Below are 22,474 nucleotides of genomic sequence, written 5' to 3'. Positions count from 1 at the left end.
GTCTTTATTCGTTCCCTGGATCCTCTTGACTGAGCTTGTGGACAACAAAACTATAAAAAAATTGACTAAAATTGAAAAATGCATGATGTATGATCCACATTTTGTATTTCATAGATGTGGATGGTGATATATTGGGTTTAATACTTTAACAGAAGCTTGTAAAAAATAAAGTAGTTGTAATCTATAAGATCTTTCATTTCCAAACCAGGTTATGTTTCTTCAGAGATCTGCCAGACTATAGAATATTAGTTTGTGGAGGGGACGGCACAGTTGGCTGGATCCTTGACGCTATAGGTTGGAAACTAAATCAAACATACATTGTGTGATGCTCAAAGCAAAACCAAAGAGGATTTGTACGTTTAGCTCTCAGTTCACTTTCAACCTAATGTTCTTTTCAATTCCTCATTAAGACAAAGCCAACCTGCCAATGCGCCCCCCAGTGGCAGTGCTTCCTCTTGGCACAGGAAATGATCTTGCACGCTGTCTTCGATGGGGAGGAGGTGGGGGCAAAACCTGAACTTGAAACTTGAAACTTGAACATGTGCTTTTATGTATATATTTAGTGTCTTTCACTGTTATGTCGTAGGTTATGATGGTATGGATCTGGGCCGGATCCTGAAGGACATTGAGGGCAGTTCTGTGGTTCAGATGGATCGCTGGAGCATACAGGTGACCCTGGAGGACAGTCAGGAGAGAGGTGACCCTGTGCCCTACGAAATCATCAACAACTACTTCTCCATTGGAGTGGTATGATACCTACAGTACTGCATTCATCTGAAATATGACCTCTATTATATTCACATTTATGTAGTTTCAATCCTCTCATTTTCTTTCAGTTTCTCTGCTACTATAATATGTTATTTGAAAAACTTAGTTTTTTAACTCCTAGTATATTTATCATTCTCACTGTATCGATTGTTTGTGGAACAGGATGCCTCCATTGCTCACCGCTTCCACACCATGAGGGAGAAACACCCACAGAAGTTTAACAGCAGGTGGGCATGTTGCACACTAGGACCCCACTAGAGTTCACAGATCTACTCATCAATATGTATTTCTTTCAAAATAATCCAAATATACACAAAATCCATCACCTAATTTTAATATTTATGAAATAAGACCATAACTCAGTCTTGGCCTTTTATAATTATGTGATGTTTGTAAACAGGGTGTATGTCTAATGTTCATTACAATGCACAGCAGAACAGTGGATTTGATGTAAATTATTTGTAGAAAACATGAAATAAATGTTCATTTATTAATTAAAATTATTTTTAAACTTAACGAAAACCATTGTAAATGGAGGTTGTTTGTTTGAATGAAATCGAGTGGTTTTCTAAAAAAAACAAAATAAAGTAATTTTTGCTGATTATTTCCTGGAATTTAATTATTGTTTGTGAATTTCTTTATTGGAAGGAAATAAAGATACTTATAACTGTAACAAAATATTACTATTATTATTATTTATTTTTTATAAAAAAAATATTCAGCATTAAAATAAATTACAGTAATTTAAAAATGTACATTGTTTCAAAAGATATAAAGCAGCACATATGTTTTTAACATTGATAATAAAAATAAATTTTATTAGAGCATCAAATCAGCATATCAGAATGATTTCTGAAGGATCGTGTGACACTGAAGACTGGAGTAATCAAAGGAATAAATTACATTTGAAAACATATACAAATAGAAAATTGTCATTTAAATTGTAATAACTGTGAATTTAAAATTATGATATTTCACAATATTACTGTTTTTGCTGTATTTTTTTATCAAATATTTGCAGCCTTGGTGAGCATAAGAGACTTCTTTCAAAATTTCACTGACTGCGAACTTTAAACTATAGTGTATATATGTTATAGTTTTGTTGTTGTTTTTGAAAAGCAGTTTGTCTAACATTCAATTTAATTATCAAAAGCACAAATCATAAACACCATCAAGAAAATGATCAGCAATGAGTTTGTGGCTTCGTTTTCATTACAAATATCCTTTCTTACAGAATGAAGAACAAACTGTGGTATTTTGAATTTGCCACGTCCGAGACGATCTCAGCATCTTGTAAAAAACTCAAGGAGTGTCTCACCATTGAGGTAAGGAAAAACACCTTACAAAAAAGATCACACTCCCATGTAAGTTCAAAGAGGTTATTGATCATTCCAGCTACCCTGGCTCCTTCTTTCCTTGTGTTGAAAGCCCATCAAAAGGCATCAACTTAAAAGCATGAGCACAGTGAGGGCATTAGAGTGCTAACACCTGTTATTAACCTGCTTCTGGTATTAGTCATCTGTCAGAGCTCAAGCCAGGAACATTTCAATCTACCAGATCAGGGGCATTAATTCAGAATATGAAGCAAATGCAATTCATTACTTAAAAATCTGCTTACGCACATTAGAAGTATTCAGCTAGAAATCATTTTGAATCTGACAAACGTAACAGAACTGACCCCAGAGCCTCTGTCTGGCCTTATCTAGTGTTGCGGGACCCAGTTGGATCTCAGTAATCTTTCTCTGGAAGGCATCGCCGTCCTCAACATTCCCAGCATGCACGGCGGCTCAAACCTGTGGGGTGAAGCCAAAAAAAGTGACAGAGCGGAGCAGGACTTGCCCGAAGTCATAGTAGACCCCGAAGTCTTAAAAGTGAGCCCACAAGGTACGTTTCCTTCAATGCAGGGAGAAACTTTTAATATGAAGATTATCCAAAACACTCAAGGGACTGTCTCCAAACAGACATGAGCGACAAACGCATGGAGCTGGTGGGATTGGAAGGAGCCATTGAGATGGGACAGATATACACAGGGCTGAAGAGCGCAGTCCGACTCGCCAAAACATCTCAGATTACCATCAGGTGAGATAAACGTTACCAGAAAATGTTCTTAAACAAAATCATACAGGCATAAACAAGTCATGACATGCTCAGACATGTTCAACTGTCTAGTCTACATGCATTTGCATACTCCTCTGTTTGCTTTTTCAGAAGTAAAATATTTAAATTACATTCCATTAATTCTTTTGTCATTAAATGGGGATGGTCAGTTTCTTCTGTAACACTCTGTCAACCACTATTGAGTCAGATAATGTGAATGTGTGCTTAATCAGTCACCCAAGCAGTTGCCCGTGATATGATTCACTGGTTCTTTCTAAAAATGTACCTAATTGTTTTAATCAAAACTGTACACTCATTTATAGGACAAAGAAGCCTTTGCCCATGCAAATTGATGGAGAACCGTGGATGCAGCCACCTTGTACCGTAAGTGTTCACCATACTGCATTTCTAAGCAATTTACTTTGATTCATCCAGGTGACTAATTTGAATCTAATTACTAAAAAGATTCAGTTTTATACACTGATTTGTTTAGTGACCCTCTCTGCTGGTTACACTGTAGTAATAATAAGCAAAAATCTTTTTGTGTGTTGTGAGTGAATCATTTGATTCATTCACTCAACTCAACCAAGTCGAGTCTTATTACAGTTTGTCTACAAATCTACTAATAAACTCCATAAACAGTGTTTAGATATCATAAGTCTTGTTTCTAAATAATCAAAAAAATATATAAATAATATAAATATAATGTATATATAAATACACACACATTCAGTATATATTTTGAAAATATTTACATGTGTATATATATTAATATTATTCTATTTTATATTATATAATAAATATATTCAATATATAAACATAACGTATTTTTCTTAAATATATACATGCATGTGTTTGTATTTATATATACATAATACATATACACAGTACACACTCATATTATGTAAACAAACTTTTATTTTAGATGTGATTAATCGTTTGACAGCACTATAAAAAAATATATTCAAAAATTAATTCAACTATAAAATGTCATCCAAGATGTAGATGTTGTTTCATCATCGGAACAGATTTGGAGAAATTTAGCATTACTGGTGTGAATGGGTGCCGTCAGAATGAGAGTCCAAACAGCTGATTCTAAATTTCTCCAAATCTGTTTCAAAACAAACACATCTACATCTTGGAGTCAGTTTCCATGTACAATTTTTTTTTAAGTAAACAATTCCTTTTATTTCGGTTTAAACCAATAGAAATATGTCAGCATTAAAATGAGATTTAATGTGTTGTTTTATCAGTTTTTTTCTTCTTCCTCAGATTCACATCACACACAAAAACCAAGCCAGTATGCTGATGGGCCCTCAAGCCAAATCTGGCTTTTTCAACCTGAAATAGAGTTTACCTGCACTTGAGGATGATTCAGTTTGCGTCGAAACTCTGTGTGCATTAACAAGGACTCTGAAGATAATGACAGTGTATGTAAATTTTGCAGCAAATGCTTAATAAGCTTTTAGCTCTTACTCTAATCCTTGTGTGTTTTTAGGAAATTATCCTTACATGAGGTACAATCTCTTCGCTTGACCATCTTAACATTAAATATGCTCTCTTTAAAGAAATGTAGTGCACTTAAACAGTAGCTCATGCATTTTTGCATGCATTTTTTGCTGTGATACACATATCATGTGCACAGGTCATTCCAAGTAAATAGGTTGGATATTTGTTTTAAGGTTATGTAGATATACATAAAAATATGCATCACTCCAAAGCATCCAGTGTATGAATCAAGGTTTGATGCACAGTGACTTTGCTGTATAGGTGGTTTAAATATTAGAGATAGATCTTCGCTAACTCTGCACACTGCTTTTAGTTATTCCTTTAGATATTTTCACTAATTTACTAATCATGAATGTCAGATTACTCAAATTACCAGTGTGATCTTTACCAGAACAATGACTAGCTTTAGCAAATTAAAATCTGAAGAGCTTTATGAGGCATCTAATTTATTTGCTGTTAAAATGTAAACACCAATAGTAGGTGTAATGTTTAGATAAAATATTGAAATGAAACCAACAGTATGTTAACTCATTTTATTAGGTTATTTTCATTGTATTAAGAATGTATCGAGTCAGTTGTGTAAAACTGATTTTGCAACATTTCATACATTTACACCGCTAGCAGTCAATTTCAGATAACTCAATGGGCAAAATCCTAAATGTTTTAGATTGCACATTTATGGCACTCTGGCAGGCTTTTTTTTATTTTACGTTGCTCCTGAGAATGTAGAGGATCTCTTAATTTTGTGAATGTGTCTGAATAAACATTTCAATGTTAAATGATTTGCAGTGTATCTCTTTGTTTTGATAAAGGTTTCATAATGCCATAATTTGCCTCAACACTCATAAGGTGTTTACTGCATAAAAGCACTAGAGGGCGCCATCAGTTTGACTCATTCACACGAGCCTGATCAGCAGTCATACGGTTCAAGTGCTAAAATTCATTTTCTCATATACCATTTATTTACTGAAATTAAGTATTTAGTTAGTTAGTATATCGTAATTAATTTTTACATTCTTTCTTCCAAACTCGCATGTGATAACTCATGATAACCCAAATATTAGTAATTAATAATACATATCAGTATCAAAATGAGCTAAAAAAAATTTTTTTTTACCAAAAAATGTTGCCACAGTTGCATCGGTATGTGAGGACAGTGGCCTTCTTTATTATGTCTGATTCAATCTCAAGGTTCAGTACTTTTATTAACCATGACATTCGCTAACGATGTCTGATTCTGATTCGTAGATGAATTGTTCTTCAGAGTCGAATCTTTTCAAAGAGTCGGTTCACAAAACGACAACGTGGTTTTCGAATGAACCACTCATTAGTGAACCGCTGAATGGTGTGGCTAAAATTAAGTTACTTCCAAACACTAGAAGTATTACGAATGTACCTGAAATATGTTTCTTCGAGTTTTATCAACTCACATACAAAACCTCTGAGTTGGTATTTTATTTATTGTGCAAAAAAGATCAAATAAATGTCTGCTAAATGACAAAAGTAAAGTAAAAAGTAAGTAAATATGTGGGTATATAGTATTTATAGAGTTGTAACTTTTAGTTTTAGTTACTTTTTCTTATTTGTAAGTCGCTTTGGACAAAAGCGTCTGCTAAATGACAAAAGTAAAGTAAATTAAGTTCAGTATTGACTAATATTAATGCAAATTATAAGCATCTTATAAATACTACTACTACTGCTATTAATAATAATAATAATCGTTTACAATCATACATCGTGACGTATTAAGAATCTCTTTTCGAAACGGTTCTAAAGAACTTCTGTGCATGACGACCAATCGCATCGCGCCAATTGTGTGGCCCCGCCCCCTTCTAAATTATTTCCTTCACATGTGCGTTTCTAACGCGACGAGTGTGTCCGCAGATGCTGCTGCTGAGCTAGAGCAGGGGATTATTGCACTTGTTGGAGTGCTGGCTGGTGGCGAGTGGGTGGCTTTTCACCCACACTCAGTACTTTTCATCTCTCGCTCTTCTTTCATATACGGTTGCCTTCTTATTTAGTGACACGCGGACTATGAAAAATATGACTTTCCGACGCATAAAGAAGATGAACTCAAACGATCCGGACAGCGGGTCGCTGTGTCATGACAGTGGGGACATCTACTTTACGTCCTCCAAATCGGACAGCTGTGGGACCGTGGCTCGTGGACCCGCAAACTCCACTGAGGTTTATAATTATAAGACCCTCGCTTACTCTGGAGGGACCCTACCGAGGAACTTCAAAAAGGTTAGAGCTCTTCATTTGAAACTCGAGATTCAGTTTGTTGTATTTGACTCCTTAATTGTTTACATGTACCATGGCGAAATATTAATGAACCTTTAGTTGTACATTTTCAGTACATGTGATATTTATCTACTTTTGATTCCCTTCTGGAGGAAAAAAAAGTTTTAGTCCAGCCTAAGGTGATTAACTGGTCTTAGTTAACCAACCCATAATCAAGGTGTTTGGGGTAGTTTTAAATGCACTTTTCAGAAAGTCCGGTTGGGAGACCATATTGCTGTTTTTAGAGCAATATTGGCAAGTTCTCACTATAGCCAGATATTGAGTGCATATCCTTATTTATCCTCATCCTGAATAATCTTAGACCATCTTAAACTGGTTTTAGCTGGTCTCACAAAACATGGGAGACCAGCAAAACAGTTTTTTCTTTAGCAAGGTCGAGCTGTAGTTTCCACAGCGTGTTTCTGAGTTAAAATTGAACTTGCTTCATCACTCATACTAATATCAGCTACTGGAGTCAAAGCTTTAGAAGTTATATTACACGTTTACCTCCTCTATATCTGCCCTCTATGCATCAACATCTTGAATATATATATTTTTGATGTTGTCTGGTCTTAATTAAGTACAGAAACAACAGTCCTGTGATGAGTTTGCGTTCATTAGAACCAGCAGTTGCATGCAACATTCAAGTTTGATTAGTTTGAAGGCACACAAGTTGAGCTGCACCTCTCTTGTTAACGTTTATATGCCACCATTATTGGATGTAACTTCATAGGACAGTGTTTCTCAAACCTGGTCTTGGAATAGCCTTGAACTGAACATTTTGGATGTTTCTCTTATTAACACACCTGATCCATATCATCAGCTCATTGTTTGATGCTCTGAACTGGGTATGAGACATTCCAAATGTGCAATACTCTAGTACTCCAGGATTAAGAACCACTGTTGTTTGGGACTAGTTAAATCAGCTAGACTCAGTTAGGTAGTCAATTAGACTATTAGACCCTGTTTGTATGGCTCAAGCAGTTGTCACACTTTGCTTGGCATGTAAGGAATTTCTTGACCTGCGCTCATTCACACCTGTTCATCAATGTGCATCTGTGACCATTAGCATGTGACGGTTCTTCTGAGGAAGCTCATTTGAATGTATGTGTGTGAGCAGTCATGCAGAAATTTAGAAGTGGCTACACTTTTTTTTTTTTTTTTTTTTCCATTTCTGCATGACTCTGAATCATAATTTTTCATGCAACACAGGCGATTATTCACATCATGCCACAGAAAGTAGAGATTGGCCAATTTTCATACAACTTTTACTTCTGTTCAGTGGTAAAATAATTTTTTTTTTCTTTCTTTTTCACAAGGTCAAAGGTTGTAAGCTCAACTTTGTTTTTTTTTTTTTTTCTTAAGGTAGCAACCATTAATTATCAGATTTTTTTTTTAACGTAAGCTAAACTTTATTAAAACATTATTATTATTATTATTATTATTATATTAACAATAAATTAATGTATTTTCATATAAATTATAAACATTTATTATTAACAGTATTTCAAATTAGTTTTCAATTTGCATATCTGAAAATGTTTTACTCTTATTAATAATAATAATAATAATGAAAATATTTACACATCTGAAAATGTTTATTTATTTTTAGGTGCATAGATGCATACATAGTATAGACAATGTCTATTCCCACACTTCCTTTCAAATCCAAAGAGAGGCATTAATCTGCTGGTCAGTTCTACAATGTACTCCGTGTGCTCTCTTGGGATCTGACCGTATAGATGTGAGCCTGCTTGGTTCTGGCCCTTGGGTTTAGACACACTGAAGTGTTTTTCATGGTCACTCATGGTGTAAAGTGTTTCCCGGTGTCTTTGGACCACCCACACACAGGTCTGACTCCACCGACTCTTTTGAGTTACTGTAAACCGCTTGTATGTGTCCCTGTTGAATTCTGGGCCTGCTCTTTTACGGTCCACCTCCTGTGTGGCCAGCCGAGCCGTTTTATGGATCCTGACCAAGTGTCCGGAGCAGTGAAGCCCCCTCCGGATTGTCTATCTATAACATTTGGGGTGTGGAACTGAATTTACTGCAGAATTGAAAGAGCCGGAGTGACCAGGGGTCAGTGCAGTTGTGTTGTTGACCGTGTAATGAAATGGCTTTTGATATTCAAATAGGTCTATGATCTCAGTATTTCCAGGTAACTGTCTGGTGGCAATCAAAATGACATCTATAATCTAGTATGTGTTATGACTCTATTCTTAAAGGGATAGCTCACCCAGAAATGAAAATACTGTCATTTATTTACCCTTCACTCTTCCTCCGTCTCAGTGTTTTGTTTTAGTTTGTTTTTGTTTAGTTTTAATTTTATTTTTAATGTTTTGATTTGGTATTTAGTTTTGTTTTAGTTTTTTTTGTTGTTGTTTCATTTGTTTAATGTTTTTATCCATGCATTGAAGGTCAGTGATGTCCAATGTTTTGTCATTGAGGGTAGTGCTGTCAAACGATTAATCCAAAATAAAAGTTTGTGTACTGTGCATATTTATTATGTATATATAAATGCACACACATACAGTATATATTTTGAAAATATATATTTTATATAATTTATATTTACATTTATATTTTCTTATATTTATATTTTATATAAATATATTTAATAAACATTTACATTACATTTAGTCATTTAGCAGACGCTTCTATCCAAAGTGACTTACAAATTAGGACAATAGAAGCAATCAAAACCAACAAAAGAGCAACCACACTGAAAAAAAATTATACTTTTTTTTTTTTTTTTTTTAAATGTAACACATTATTCCTAAATGTATACATGCATGTGTTTGTAATTATATATACATAATGTGTGTATACTATGTATGTTTATTATGTAAACAAACTTTTATTTTGGATGTGATTAATCGTTTGACAGCACTAATTGAGGGTGAGTAAATGACAGTTTTTTTTTTCATTTTTGGGTGGACTATCCCTTTAAGACTATGTTGCTGTTTACAAATAGAAGTCTTTTAGGTTGAGGGAAAAATATTAAAATTATTTGAATTAGGGCAGAATGACCGCAATGTTTTGCCATTTTAAGGTCAAACACAATGGTTACTTGACGGCTGGTTTACGCAAATCTAGTCTGCAACATTTAAATGTTGTATTTTAATTAGCAGAAATTAGTCTTAAACAAAGCTTACTCACAGTGGAGTACTACACGACAAGCTTTTGGATTGTAGGGCAGGGCAAGTTTATGAACAGCTCTCTGTATCTGGACTCCTACACTTTGCGTGAACGCCAGGCCACAACAGGGTATTGTGCGACCGAGAGCTTTGCTACCCCATCCAACTGGCCCCGAGGGACCCTCTTAGTTACATAGAAATAAATGAAGTCATTGAGGGGGACCCTACGACAATTCTCAAAGTGTACGAAAATAAAGAAAGGCAAGGTTTTACTAGCTTTGGAGGGTTCGTGCACAAAGTGCACTTTGTGGGAAGCTGAAGTTGTTGGGGTTGAGGTACAGCCCGATTGAATGGGCGTCTGTAAGAGCGGGCATAATATGAATGAATTCTTATGTTCGTTGCGCGGTTTGGGTTTGCAACGTTATCAGCCAGAGCATCAGTGCTGTTGGAGCACATGACAGAACTTGTATTTGCCATCCTGGCTGCATCTTAGATCTCCTTGTGATAATTTCAGACACGCTTACAGCGTTAAGATAAAATAAGATCAGAGAAAACTGCAATTAAAAGCGGTTAAGTGAAAGCGGCAGGCAGACATGCGTTTCAGCTTATATCTGTGATGTCATGCGAGCTGTTAAACAACATGAATTTAACACGTTGCATAGCCTACAGCTCAAACTTTGGGAAAAGACCTGTTGATCAGAGGGGAATTCTAAGTGCACAAGGGCAGATATTCCAAAGGTCACAAACACTCATTTTTTTTTTTTTCCTCTCTTGTTGTCTTTCTATTTTTCCCTTCATCTCTCTTCATCTTGCTAAACAGAATGGTGGGCTGCAAAAATGGAAGCCCCTTTCACTCTCTCCAGAACCACAAAGGTAAGAGAGCCACTGCTTGTTCTCCACCTACACAGATTTGATTGATGTTTGCATGCGTCATTGTTACTTCTTTAAAAAACACTCTATTTATTGCGACAGTTATTAAAACGTCAGACCCTAGTCATTCACGCTTTTTCCAAGGTGTCATGGAATAAAAATATCCGCCCTTAAACAACCGCAATTATAGATTTATATAAACTGGCCTTTTTAGAAGACCGAATGATTGCAGTGAGGCCTGAATGAGTCTGTGAATAAAAAGGGAGTGCGATATGGATCGGCCAGATGGTCAGATATGATCTTTCTTCACTGTATGCATCTCTTTATTGTTTGGTATATGCGTATGCATAATTCATGATGGCCTAATGATGTATGAGTGCTTTCAGAAACATTCTTGTCATGATTCTCATGTCATGGTATTCATAATGGACACGTTTGAATCCCGAGATTGCTCAATTGACTAGACCACTATTATTATCCCAACAGAAGTCATCTCCAGTTCAAAATTAACCTGTGTGATAGTCATTCATGCCCTGAGGCTGTTGTTATTGAGAACTGAAAAAACAGACTGTATAACAGTATGAAACCGAAAACGTGGTTTGAAAATGAGCTGTTCAGATGTCACACCCAGAATCTTTTTTACTTTTTATTCTTTTTCACACTTTTCTCATTACGCCACACAGACGTAGCCTTCAAAACAGCAGTATAATGCGGTTGATTATGCATTTCCTCTGTGTCTTTCATCATCCATGTTCCTGTAAGCATTGAACATCAGTCAAGGTCACAGATTGAGACACAACCATTCAGAACGGCACTTTACTTTTTTAGCTCATATTAACAGAATACCCTCTATTTTGGTTTTTCCTTCCAGGAAAACCGTTATCATGATGAAGAAAGAGGAGGAGGCCTTTGGCTTTGAGATCCAGGTAAGAGGGATTTAAACCTGTCTCTTTTGAATTCATTCAAGGTGTCTGAAATAGTGGTAAATAATGTACAACCTTTCTAAGGTGACTTGGCTTGTACATGTGGGTGTGCCGCTCAGTAAGACCTATTCATAGTTAAATAGCTGTTATGTTCAGTTGATGACACCAGTGTTTATTTGACCTCATTTTGACAGAAACGAGTATTAGCTAAGGTTTATCCATGTGTAATCCAGTTGTAGTTGTGACCGAATCAGAAATCCCTCTTGGTATATGAACCTGCTTGTTTTTTCTGTAATTTGTTCCTCACAGTGTACACTTTATCAAAGTCCAGTTCCTCAATGTGGAACCGATTATGAACTCTGCATTTGTAATTATTTATCCCAGTTCAAAGCAGTATGTCATTTGTTTTGACATATGTACCAGATAGCTAGTTTATATTTAGTAATGTATAATAGTTCAGATGCAGGATGGAGGACCCCTCCTTTCCTGCTTTGTCCTCTAGTACAGGACATGACATCAAGTTTCTGTCACATGAGGCAACATATCAAGAAACAAATTGTTTTCTAGGATGGCGTGCTGTAGACAACATTGTTTTCGGAGTCTCTTAGCAGTGGGGATACGGTTGGCCGTATTTGCCATGTAAATATGTCTGTACTTTGCATCTCCTGAGGCGCTCAGTGTCTCAGATTCACGTAAGCGGTTGGAGTGTGTAGGACGAGGAAGGAAACAGACGATTCCAAACATTTGAAAATACTTTACAAATTATTCACGTTTCAGAGATGTTTGTAAATTTGCATGTTTTTTTATTTTATTTTTTTATATCCACTGAAATTTCTGTATGTTCCTCACACAAACTTGACTGAATGAATGGCTTTAGAAGGTTTAAAATATAGCACACAAGTAATATTAACTGCTTTTTGGCAGTTGACAGCCCCAGTTTTTTTTTTTTTTAAGATTTATTTTTTGGCTTTTTTTATTTTTAGCCTTTATTGTGACCGGACCAATCGGAATTGACAGGAAATAAAGTGGGAGAGAGAAAGGGGCGGGATCGGGAAAGGTCCTCAAGTCGGGGTTCGAACAGGGGTGAACAGAACTCCAACAGCGTTGTATGTCGGTGCGCTGCCCACAAGGCTATCGGCGCCGATAACTTTCATTGTAATGTTAAAGAGCAGCGTGATCGTTTTTCAAAACCTCTCTTTTTATGCTCTACTGAATGTCAGTCATTGACGTTTGTAACAACACGAGGATGAGTAAATGATGACACAACAGTCATTTTTGAGTAAACTATTCCTTTAAGACCACCTTAATGAAGAGTCACCCAAAGTTTAGTCAGATTCACCTTTTCATTTTGACAGAATGAGGTTTAACAGTATCCTCAGCTCATGAAGCTGTTAACCTCAACAACAGCTTTGGGTTTCTGTATGGGAAGTGAGAAGCAGCATCAGTCATCCTCAAAGCTATTGAAATAAGGCGTTCCTACGCATGTTACACTCAAGAAATTGTCATTCATTGTGAAAGCGAACATCGTGAGAGCATCTTGGAGCCACAGCGTATTTCTGTGGTGACTGATTGGAAACTTTGTGCGCCACAGCAAACATTTGGGCTCCACGCACGTCAGGAAACTAACAGCAAAGTCAGATGTTCATTTGAATCTGCACACATCCATGAACCAAAGTACCACTGATACAAAAGGCACCAAAATACAAATGGCTTTAGTATATCAGCATGTGCGTTTCGACATGAGCTACTGATTACAGTTATAATGGAAACAGAAGTTGATGTTTTGCATATCGACAGTCTCACGAAGTCTTTTCCTGTTCTGTTTTAAACTTCTCTTGCTTTGTAGAGTTGCATGGTGTTTTTAGCTCATAGAGTTCATTCTCTGAATTCTCTCGCACCACTATAATTTGTTATAGCCTCTTTATATCCATAACCGTTTACACAGATCCATTTGCTAGTCCTTTCTTCAGCTGACTTGTTGTTTTATTGAAAAGTGGATAAACTGCACAGGATTTTACTGGCGTGACTTACCTTTTATTGCTACTATTAAAATTACATATATTTTTTTTTAACCTAATTTACCTAATTGGCAGTTTAAATGTTATATTATCCATCCATTTTGCAAACTGCTTATCCTATGTATAGAGTAGCTGATATACTTTGTAAAATGGATGGATAATATAATGAAAATTAATACAAAGTGCTTTTCCCATGTAGAGTCGCTGATACGATATCCATCTAACTTATATAATATGTTCAAAGTAAGTGTAACTTGCTTTACTTCTGAAAAACATAATATTTTCACTGAATTGAACAATTGGGGATCATTTTTATTGGGGAATTGCCAAAGTACAGAAGTAAAATTGGTTTTGACACCAAGTAAACTGGCTGTATATGTGCGCTAACTCTCAGAAATGGCGCTAAAACGTAAACTGCTGAATAGCCACACATTTTTGTAAACCTCAGCCAGATGGCTTGGTGTGGTTTAGTGGTGATGAACTGCACTTACAGTTCAAACATCGAAACAACAACAAAACCCAGGCTTTTCAAATGGCCAGGTTTCGATGTGGCTTGTTTATCAAGGATGTTTGCATGTGGGTAAACCACCTGGAGCCATTCTTCACATTCAGCATCATTTAAGCCATCGAGTCTGTCAGTCAGTCTTTGTGAAACCGCGCAGGTCAACATTCTAGTCATTGAGCACATTATGGTGTTAATCCACTGTGGAAACACTATCGGACCTAATTTAGCAATGCTACGTCGAACAATAAGCCACAGTTTACAAGAAAATGGCACACCTTGCTAGCGTATGACTCATTTTGTTTACTTTAGTATAATCTGAATGCAGATCTACAAATAACGTTACCCTCTGCAAACGAGACATCTTTGTTTGTTTATTTTATTTTTTATTTTTTTTATTGTGTGTGTCTACAGACATATGGGCTGCATCACCAGAGTGAGAACTCAGTGGAGATGTGCACCTTTGTTTGCAAAGTCCACGAAGACAGTCCTGCCCAGCTTGCAGGCCTTAAAGTCGGTAAGTGTGCTCACATTAACACCACCCTTCATGTTTGCTCAGTAATTCCCGCTCTAAACCGGCATTTGACACAGAGGCTAAAATATTCAGAGTGGTCCTTGAGGTCACAGGGAGTGTGTTACTGCGTTTTAAAGCTTAAAGATCAGTTTCCTTCATCTAGCTTTTGAATATCCTGTTTTTCAGTAAAATGAGTCTGTGTGAATGGGAGTAATATTTCAGAAGGCTTGCTTTCTCACTTGGAGATCTCGTCAATCTGTCAACACCATGACAGTTGAGTGGCAGCCCTGCTGTTTAAGCAAGAGCAAATATCACAGAGCAGCACCCACGTATGTGGATTTTTACTCTTTCAAACTGTAAAACCGGAAACGGTCACGTCACTCTGTGGCTTTTTTTGTGGGCTGCATATTTATAATTGTTTTTTTTTTTTTTTTTTTTTTTTTTCTGAAAGTAGTTGCCTTTTCGTTTTAGCAAGTTCTTACTGTACTTGACATAAATCTTTTACTTGGTATAAATGAAAAGCAGCTGTTAAGTTTTAAGCTTTAAAAATCTTGAAGATAACTTTGAGCCATGAGTTCCCTTGGGAATATCTAAAAGTGTAAGAAAAGTGTTTTTGAAAAGTTTATGCTCATCAAGGCTGCATTTATTTGATCAAAATACAGTAAAAACTTTGTTATAAAATATTACATTTTAAAATAACTCTTTTCTGTTTTAATGCACTTTAAAATGTAGCTCTTTTTAAACAATTTGTTCAATTTAATACAAATTCTTTGCTAATACTTTGCTCAAAAGTATTGTTTTCTTTCAAAACCAAAACTTACTGACCACAAACTTTTGAATTTGCATTTTTTAGTCATTTTAGTCCGTGTAGAAACTTGTTAGCAACTTTAGAGTTTTGAGAACAAGTTGACAAGTAGAACAAATCCTTTTCTAAAAATACATTGGTGTCATTGTCCTATAATGTCCTATTCAGGCTTGCATGAATTGTTACCACTTGCAAGAAATTTTATATGCAGAATCTGCATTCTTTTCTATAATTTAAAAAAAGAACAAACAGTTCTGCATCTAAAATACCCGTTTGCTCTGTTCTGAGATCAGTTGATCTTCCCCAAAGTCCAAAATATAACAATAACAACTCCTAGATATGCTGATGTCAGATCAGAGGTAAAGAGGAACTCCTACTCAGAGTTGCTGTGCGTGTGAGTTGGTTTCGCTTCCTGCATTCCCTGCATGCTTTGCGCTATTGTCGTCTTTGGCCTGTCTCTCAAAACCATGTGACCTTAGCGTTCTTAGACACTCTTAGAAAACCCAAAACTCTCCAAGGAGAAAAGGAATTGTTTCATTACATATTGATGTGCGCAATCCAGCCCCTCTCCAGCAGATGTGTTCCAAAACACTTGAGTTTTGTAATAGAGAAAAAAAGTTATACTTGACTTTTTATGTTCATTCATGGTTAAACCTGTATAACTTGTCTTTAGTGGAACAGAAATGGAAATGTTTAGCAGAGTGTCCGTGCTACTCTTTTCCATACAATGAAAGTGGATGTGCATGCCAAGCTCTAAAAAGGTCAAACCATAAATGCAGTCAATGCAATTTGCACATTATATTTCAAGTGTTCAGAAGCCGTTTAATAGGTGTCTGTGAGGAACAGAGTGAAGTTGAATGTGATCGCTGTAAAATACAGTAAATTATGAAATTTACTTAAACTATCCATTTAAGGCCAAACACAGTACACATGTTGCTTATACAATGTCCAACCAGATCTATTCTCAGTTTAACACTCTTTTTCTTGGATTTGTAGGAGACACGATCGCCAGCGTGAACGACACTTCTGTGGAAGGCTTTCGCCATAAAGAAATCGTCCAGCTCATTAAATCATCAGGCAACACCATTAGGTATGTAGATATTTGGTGTTCTATCATGTCTGATTTCCTAAATAAGTGAAATTGTCACTCTTTCCTCAAAGTAGAATATAAGCTTTAAAAGTTTAAATTAAAACTAAATTGTTCCAAGTGTACCTGTGGTCTCTTTTGATTAGCATGAAAAATTAGATCTGCTATTACTTGATTGCATCCACACTCTCCTTCCCCCTCTTATTTCCTGTTTAATAAAAGATAAAAGGCCAGTGAAAATGAACCTCCATTTATAAAGTGTGGAGACCAGTAATATGAACCACATGAATCCAAAGAAGTTCATGCCGTCCTTCTCCACGGCTTTTAACCCAATTATTTCCACTTTTAAACATGGGGTTATGCTGTAAATGAGAGTTTACAGCAGCCCATTAAAAAGAGGTTCCCGCTTCATATCCATATCACCAATGCTGGTCCTGAAATTATATGCATTTGGGGGAAGGGGAGTTTTGTATTCCCACTTGCTCATATTCTTTAAGTCTGTTTTTAAGAGCTCTTTGACTTTGTTTAATAGATTGAGGCTTTGAAGTGTAATACCACACAGTATAGGAAGTGACTTTGTCATGCAACGCTGTGTTTTGTTCCTGTGTGTAGGCTAGAAACGGTCTATAGCAACTCTATACGAAAAGCAGAATTGGAAGCCCGACTGCAGTATCTAAAGGCAAGTCTCTCGAACCACTTGCTCGAATCAAACAGTGTGTCGTCTCGTATATGGAGACATTTACAAGCATTGTAATGTAAGCCCAGCTTTAACACAGCTGCCCCGGTCTGGCACCGAGCACTAGCGCTGAGCACACCTGTTTCCTCTCACACCCCACCTGTTCCAGTGGCAGGCCAGTCTTAATCCTCACATTCCACAGTACAGCTGACACCGCGCTATCCGAAACGAAATTCCTTTGGACATTCTTATGTGAAAGAAGATGCCTAGGCCATAAAATTTAAATACAACTATAATACGGTTTTTGGCTGTCACTTCTGTGGTATTTGAAAGACACTTTTTGGAACAAAGGCGTTTGTCAGGGTCAAAAGTCAGATGATGTTAATTGTTACCGCTACGTTCAATTTATTTTTATTCATTTGAAATATTTAAATTACTAAAACTGAAAAAAGCTAAATTGAACCATTTAACAAAAAAAAAACACAACAAAATTTGTATAAAGTGAAAACGAAAAAACTCATTCAGATTGTTTATAAAAACTATTGTATTATATAAATAATAATAAAAATTCCCTGGCTTACTGAAAGTTACACTGGACCAGTCATACGGGTTATCTGAAAGCTGGATAAATAAGCTTTTCATTGGTGTATGGTTTGTTAGGATAGGACAATATTTGGCCGAGATACAACTATTTGAAAATCTGGAATCTGAGGGTGCAAAAAAATCTAAATATTGAGAAAATCATCTTTAAAGTTGTCCAAATGAGGTTCTTAGCAATGCATATTACTAATCAAAAATTAGGTTTTGATATATTTACGGTAGGAAATTTACAAAATATCTTCATGGAACATGATCTTTACTTAATATCCTAATGATTTTTGGCATAAAAGAAAAATCTATCATTTTGACCCATACAATGTATTGTTGGCTATTGCTACAAATATACCCATGTGACTTAGTGACTAGTTTTGTGGTCCAGGGTCACATATTTAAAAACGCTAATAATTTAATAAGACTGCTAAATTAAATTTTTTGCAAACCTTAATATCCATTTTTCATAATGTACATTATAATATTGTGATGCCGAAACTTAATTGTAGAATTTAAAACAATTTATTTTAGTTTAATGTTTTATTTTTCATTTATGTAGATGAAATGGCATCAAATTTTGATATTGTCAATTTAACAGTTGTCTGCCATAACATTAAAATAATATTCTGCTCTTTGCTGTTTATTGTAAAATGGATGCATCCCTTTTTATTATGAGATTCAGTAAAATAAATAAAAACAAAAGATACCAGAATAAATCCAAAAATGACGTTTATTAGAATGAGAGAGGAACTTTTTGTTATTTTTCATCATATTTGGTGAAAATAATTGATTAAAAAAATGGACCACACAACAAAGAACTCTGCAATGAGTTCAAGTTTGATGCGAGAAGTAACAATAGAGAACTGAGAACCGTCTGACCTCACTGACCATACACTTCCCTGTTCTCTATGATGATGATGGGGAAAAAGTAAATGAACAGACCAGTTGAATGACACTTGAAATGACTCTTACTGTGTCTTTCTGTCTCTCCAGCAAACCTTGCATGAGAAATGGGATGAATACAGATCTCTAATGGTGCAGGAGCAGCGGCTTGTGCATGGTGAGTTTTTAGCACATGATAGCGATCTTTACTACACCAGGCCGTTGAATGAGCTTGTTTCAATAAGGTATAAAGGTTGGCAGCCTGACATTTGCACACTTCTGCATGTATTTGTATCACACAAAACACTTCCTGTTAGCACAGTGTTGTGATGGACAACTTAAGAGTGTGGTAAATGAAGAAAAACCTATTAAGAAGCACATGCTATTTTTTCCAGTGTGATTAAAGATCAAACTAAATGCCTTAGCATACTAACTTAATACTTTATTAGCCTACAGGATCCCTTAAAGACTTATTTTAAAACGGGGAGTAATTTTCCTTTAAAACATTTCCAGAGGTTAATTTAGCTTTCTGTTTTCAATCTCACAGGCATCGTCATGAGTGATGTGGCTATGTACGAGTCTCTGGAATCAGCCGGTTTATACGGTAGTCTGGGAGCTCCGAGCCCTGCTGCCATGCGTGCATTATGTGGCACTGGGAGCACGAGCAGCAGCGTCAGCCATCTTAGTGCCACCACAACTGAGGACGACCCACTCTACCAAACCTGCATCTTCCAGGGGGAGCATTCCAACAATGCCAGCAACGACGAGCTCGACGCAAACCAAGAGAAGACTCAAATCGGCCGTCCACGCCTCATCCGACCCACCAGCGAGCTCTTCGCAACTGCCAAGACCACCCTGACCCGCAGCGCCAGCACACGCAGTTACCTGAGGGGCCCGCCATCGTCGTCCTCGGTGCCTAACGGAGAGAAACAGCAGTGTGGAGGGTTCAGCACACTGCAGCGCAAACCCAAACAGAAGAGCTTCAGGCGGAGACTGTTGAAGTTCATTCCCGGACTAAACCGACCCCTGGAAGAGGAGGAAAGCAAACTGTGAGAAACAAAAGTGAACTGTGAATTCAAAGACTCCCTTAGCCAAAGACTAAATGTTTAAAATGAGCGAAAAGGAAACTAAAGACCAAAAGTGGACGCCAAGATAAACCAAAGAATCCAGTGATGATAAAACCGTGTTTTCATCTAGTTTTCGGAGGAAAATTGAGAGCCTGATTGGTCAAGTTGATAGTAATTTTGAGTGTGCCAAAAGCATCTGAATACAAAACATTAGCTAAAGATTGGTTGGGCTTAAGTATTAGTTTTAGACTTGAAGTATTCGGATTCATATAAAATGCTGAGAGTAGATGTGAATGTTTGTTTGTCGCTGGAATATTGTTTAAAATTCTGTAACGCATAATATAAGTTAACAAGACCCACAAATGTGGACCAGTGTGTCTTAATCACTTTGTTAATCTCCTTTAACTAGTTTATTAACATTGTCTAATTTTATTTCCTGGTGCACAATTTGCACCTAAATCAAGAAGTAAAGGTTTGTACATATTTTGTTCATGTTTAAGTTATTTAATGTTTGTTCTCTGTGGTTTTTTTTTTTTTTTTTTTGTAATTTTGTTAATTAAAAAAAATCCTTCATTTTGTACATTTTCATTTATTTATTTGATCCTATTTGAAAATACTTAAGTCCTGAAGTGCCTTTTTGGCATGTATGTGTAAATAACTTTTTTTTTTTTTTTTTTTTTTCTTTTTTTGAGACCATGTAGATTGGAAATAAAAGGATGGTATTTTTCCCTCATAATTTCTCTAGTACATTTAATTTTTTTTTTGCTCTTCGTTGAACACATGCTCAGGTTATTTTCCCTGAAGTCCACTTCACTCTAAACTCCCTGCCGTTTGAGCACAAGTGCTTTTATTGTGCAGATGTCTTTGATTCCTTTCCAAAATATTTTTCTTTGTACTTACGATACCGGCAGCTCATACAAAAGACTACACCCTAATGCGCTTTCCTAACATCAAAAACAACATCGTCCTATGGGGCAGAGACTGTGTGTATTGTAGTATGAAGCGATTGGTTGCATTCCTCTAATGCTGGAGAGACCTTCAGTGATGTCAAACGAAATCATTGTAGGGAATGTGCGGATTGCTGTTAGGAATATGCAGTGGAATGTACATCTAAAGAGTGATTCCAGGCCACAGGCCTTGATTCTCTTCCTTTAGGTCAGAGCTGAACCCTTGCCCTCTGCCTGCACACACAAACACATTCCCCCATGGTGCTTTGACAAGACACAAACCGCATCACCCCAGTATACAGCCTGACCTTCCAGGTCATGAAATACTCCCCCCTTTTATTTTCTCTTGCTTTCTTTACGTCGTTTCCCTTTTGTCTGCCTTCACAGCCGGTGCCCGTTACGTCAGAACCTCTTTGGATGGTCACTGGTGTCAGTACTGCATAGTTCCCTGTGTCTTGATTAGCTATTGTTTTGTCTTTGGTTATGGAGACGGGTGTGTGGGTAACTTGTCAGCTGAAGACGTAATTGGGTTTTTAAGCAGATTTTGAAGGCTGAAGTCGTTTCATGCCATGATGATCGTTAAAAAAAAGTCTGAATGCATAATTAGTTGGGAGACAAGGGGACCCAAAACAAAGCCATGAATGGGCCATTTAATGCTTGGGAAAAACAATGGGCTGACAGTGGGTTGTGTTCAGTTAGCACGGCAGGAGAGATGGGAGCTGGGTAGAGATGGGACACTCAAGTTTGTTAATATGCATATTTATATCTTATGATGTTTGCTAAAGTAAGCATTACATAATTATTGCTCTTAAGGTGCAGTCACTGTTGCTAGGCGAAATTTCACAGGCGACTGGGGGTATTGTTTGAGGGTGAAAAAGTTATACACCTTTTTAGCCTGTGAAATTGTTACAGTTTTGCTCATGTGGTTTGATCTATCTCTAAGTGTTAAACTTAGCATGTAATTTCAATCTCAAAGACTTGAGAGGTGACTCCGGTTATTGAGCCACTAAGCAACCGCAAAAGGACATGCTAAAAACCATTTACAGCACTTTAGCAACCACATACTGCTGAACCAACCAACCACCCACAATCTAGTACAGGGGTGGCTGGGAGCCGTAGCCATGCGAAGTTCAGCTCCAACCCTAATTAAAACTCGCCTGCATGAAGCTTTTATTTGTTTTTGTATTTTTGCGTAAAATTTGTGTGCGAACGTTTTTTAATTCAGATTTGGATTTAAAATGATCCCTTATTCAAAACACATTTAGAAATCAGCTTCATTTAACTTCAGCGAAAACAAACCTGCCAGAGATAGACCGATTAAGTTGTGCGGAAAGCCTTTATATGGAGATATTTGGGCGTGCTCTATGCAAATTACTACCTGCAGGCACGCGCCTCCTTATTCATTAGAGTTCATCATCAACATTGAGGGGAGGAACAAGTGTGCGCGCGCGTAAATTTTGCACATAAACGCAAGTCTGTGCACATAAATAGGCAATTTATGTCATTAATAAATGAGGTCACATATCTTCAGAAAATCTATTTTACAGTACAGAGCGGTATTTGTAGAGTTTGTGGTTGCTAACGTGTGAAACGGAGTCAGTAAACAGTACCAAACGTCATCTTGGCTTAGGCCTGCACCGACAGCAAAAACAACCTATATTTGACTTAAGGTGAACGTTTTAGAGAAAATCAATTCGGTTCGTACACAACAGCGTTTGCCCCCAGACGTTACAACTGACATGCAAAACTCGAGAGACTGCGCCAATGGCGATATTCCTGTTTTCTGAGCCCTTACTGC

General features: G+C 36.6%; 2 protein-coding genes across 5 annotated transcripts in view; both read left to right on the top strand.

Moving 5' to 3' along the window:
* The window catches only part of dgkaa (diacylglycerol kinase, alpha a), a 28,496-nt gene extending 23,341 nt beyond the window's left edge, over positions 1 to 5,155 (top strand). For all 4 annotated transcript variants that reach the window (XM_079401962.1, XM_079401965.1, XM_079401964.1 and 1 more), the window contains exons 16-24: positions 209 to 294; positions 411 to 500; positions 587 to 747; positions 931 to 995; positions 2,003 to 2,093; positions 2,475 to 2,652; positions 2,730 to 2,847; positions 3,189 to 3,249; positions 4,138 to 5,155. In XM_079401962.1, coding sequence (XP_079258088.1) covers positions 209 to 294; positions 411 to 500; positions 587 to 747; positions 931 to 995; positions 2,003 to 2,093; positions 2,475 to 2,652; positions 2,730 to 2,847; positions 3,189 to 3,249; positions 4,138 to 4,215 — 928 coding nt within the window. In that variant the 3' untranslated portion in view covers positions 4,216 to 5,155. The remainder of the gene's footprint in view (positions 1 to 208; positions 295 to 410; positions 501 to 586; positions 748 to 930; positions 996 to 2,002; positions 2,094 to 2,474; positions 2,653 to 2,729; positions 2,848 to 3,188; positions 3,250 to 4,137) is intronic.
* A 1,075-nt stretch (positions 5,156 to 6,230) lies between these two features.
* On the top strand, positions 6,231 to 20,463 carry LOC306860351 (general receptor for phosphoinositides 1-associated scaffold protein-like). The gene is made up of 8 exons (XM_079402005.1): positions 6,231 to 6,621; positions 10,615 to 10,667; positions 11,536 to 11,590; positions 14,522 to 14,624; positions 16,423 to 16,516; positions 17,126 to 17,192; positions 18,774 to 18,840; positions 19,210 to 20,463. The coding sequence occupies exons 1-8, from the start codon at positions 6,409 to 6,411 to the stop codon at positions 19,713 to 19,715; spliced, it is 1,158 nt and encodes a 385-aa protein (XP_079258131.1). The 5' UTR covers positions 6,231 to 6,408; the 3' UTR covers positions 19,716 to 20,463.
* The last annotated feature ends 2,011 nt before the right edge of the window (positions 20,464 to 22,474 follow it).

This window comes from Barbus barbus (assembly GCF_936440315.1).
Source record: "Barbus barbus genome assembly, chromosome: 41".
Lineage (NCBI taxonomy): Eukaryota > Metazoa > Chordata > Actinopteri > Cypriniformes > Cyprinidae > Barbus > Barbus barbus.
The sequence above is the reverse complement of the archived record's forward strand: the minus strand, read 5'-3'. Positions and strand labels throughout refer to the sequence as shown.

What these genes read in the sequence shown, in the direction of transcription:
- LOC306860351 (XM_079402005.1), top strand. Translation starts at nt 6,409, where the DNA reads ATGAAAAATATGACTTTCCGACGCATAAAGAAGATGAACTCAAACGAT. An exon ending in CTCTCTCCAGAACCACAAAG is followed by an intron (nt 10,668 to 11,535) that starts GTAAGAGAGCCA and finishes TTTTCCTTCCAG; the next exon opens with GAAAACCGTTATCATGATGA. An exon ending in CCTTTGGCTTTGAGATCCAG is followed by an intron (nt 11,591 to 14,521) that starts GTAAGAGGGATT and finishes GTGTGTCTACAG; the next exon opens with ACATATGGGCTGCATCACCA.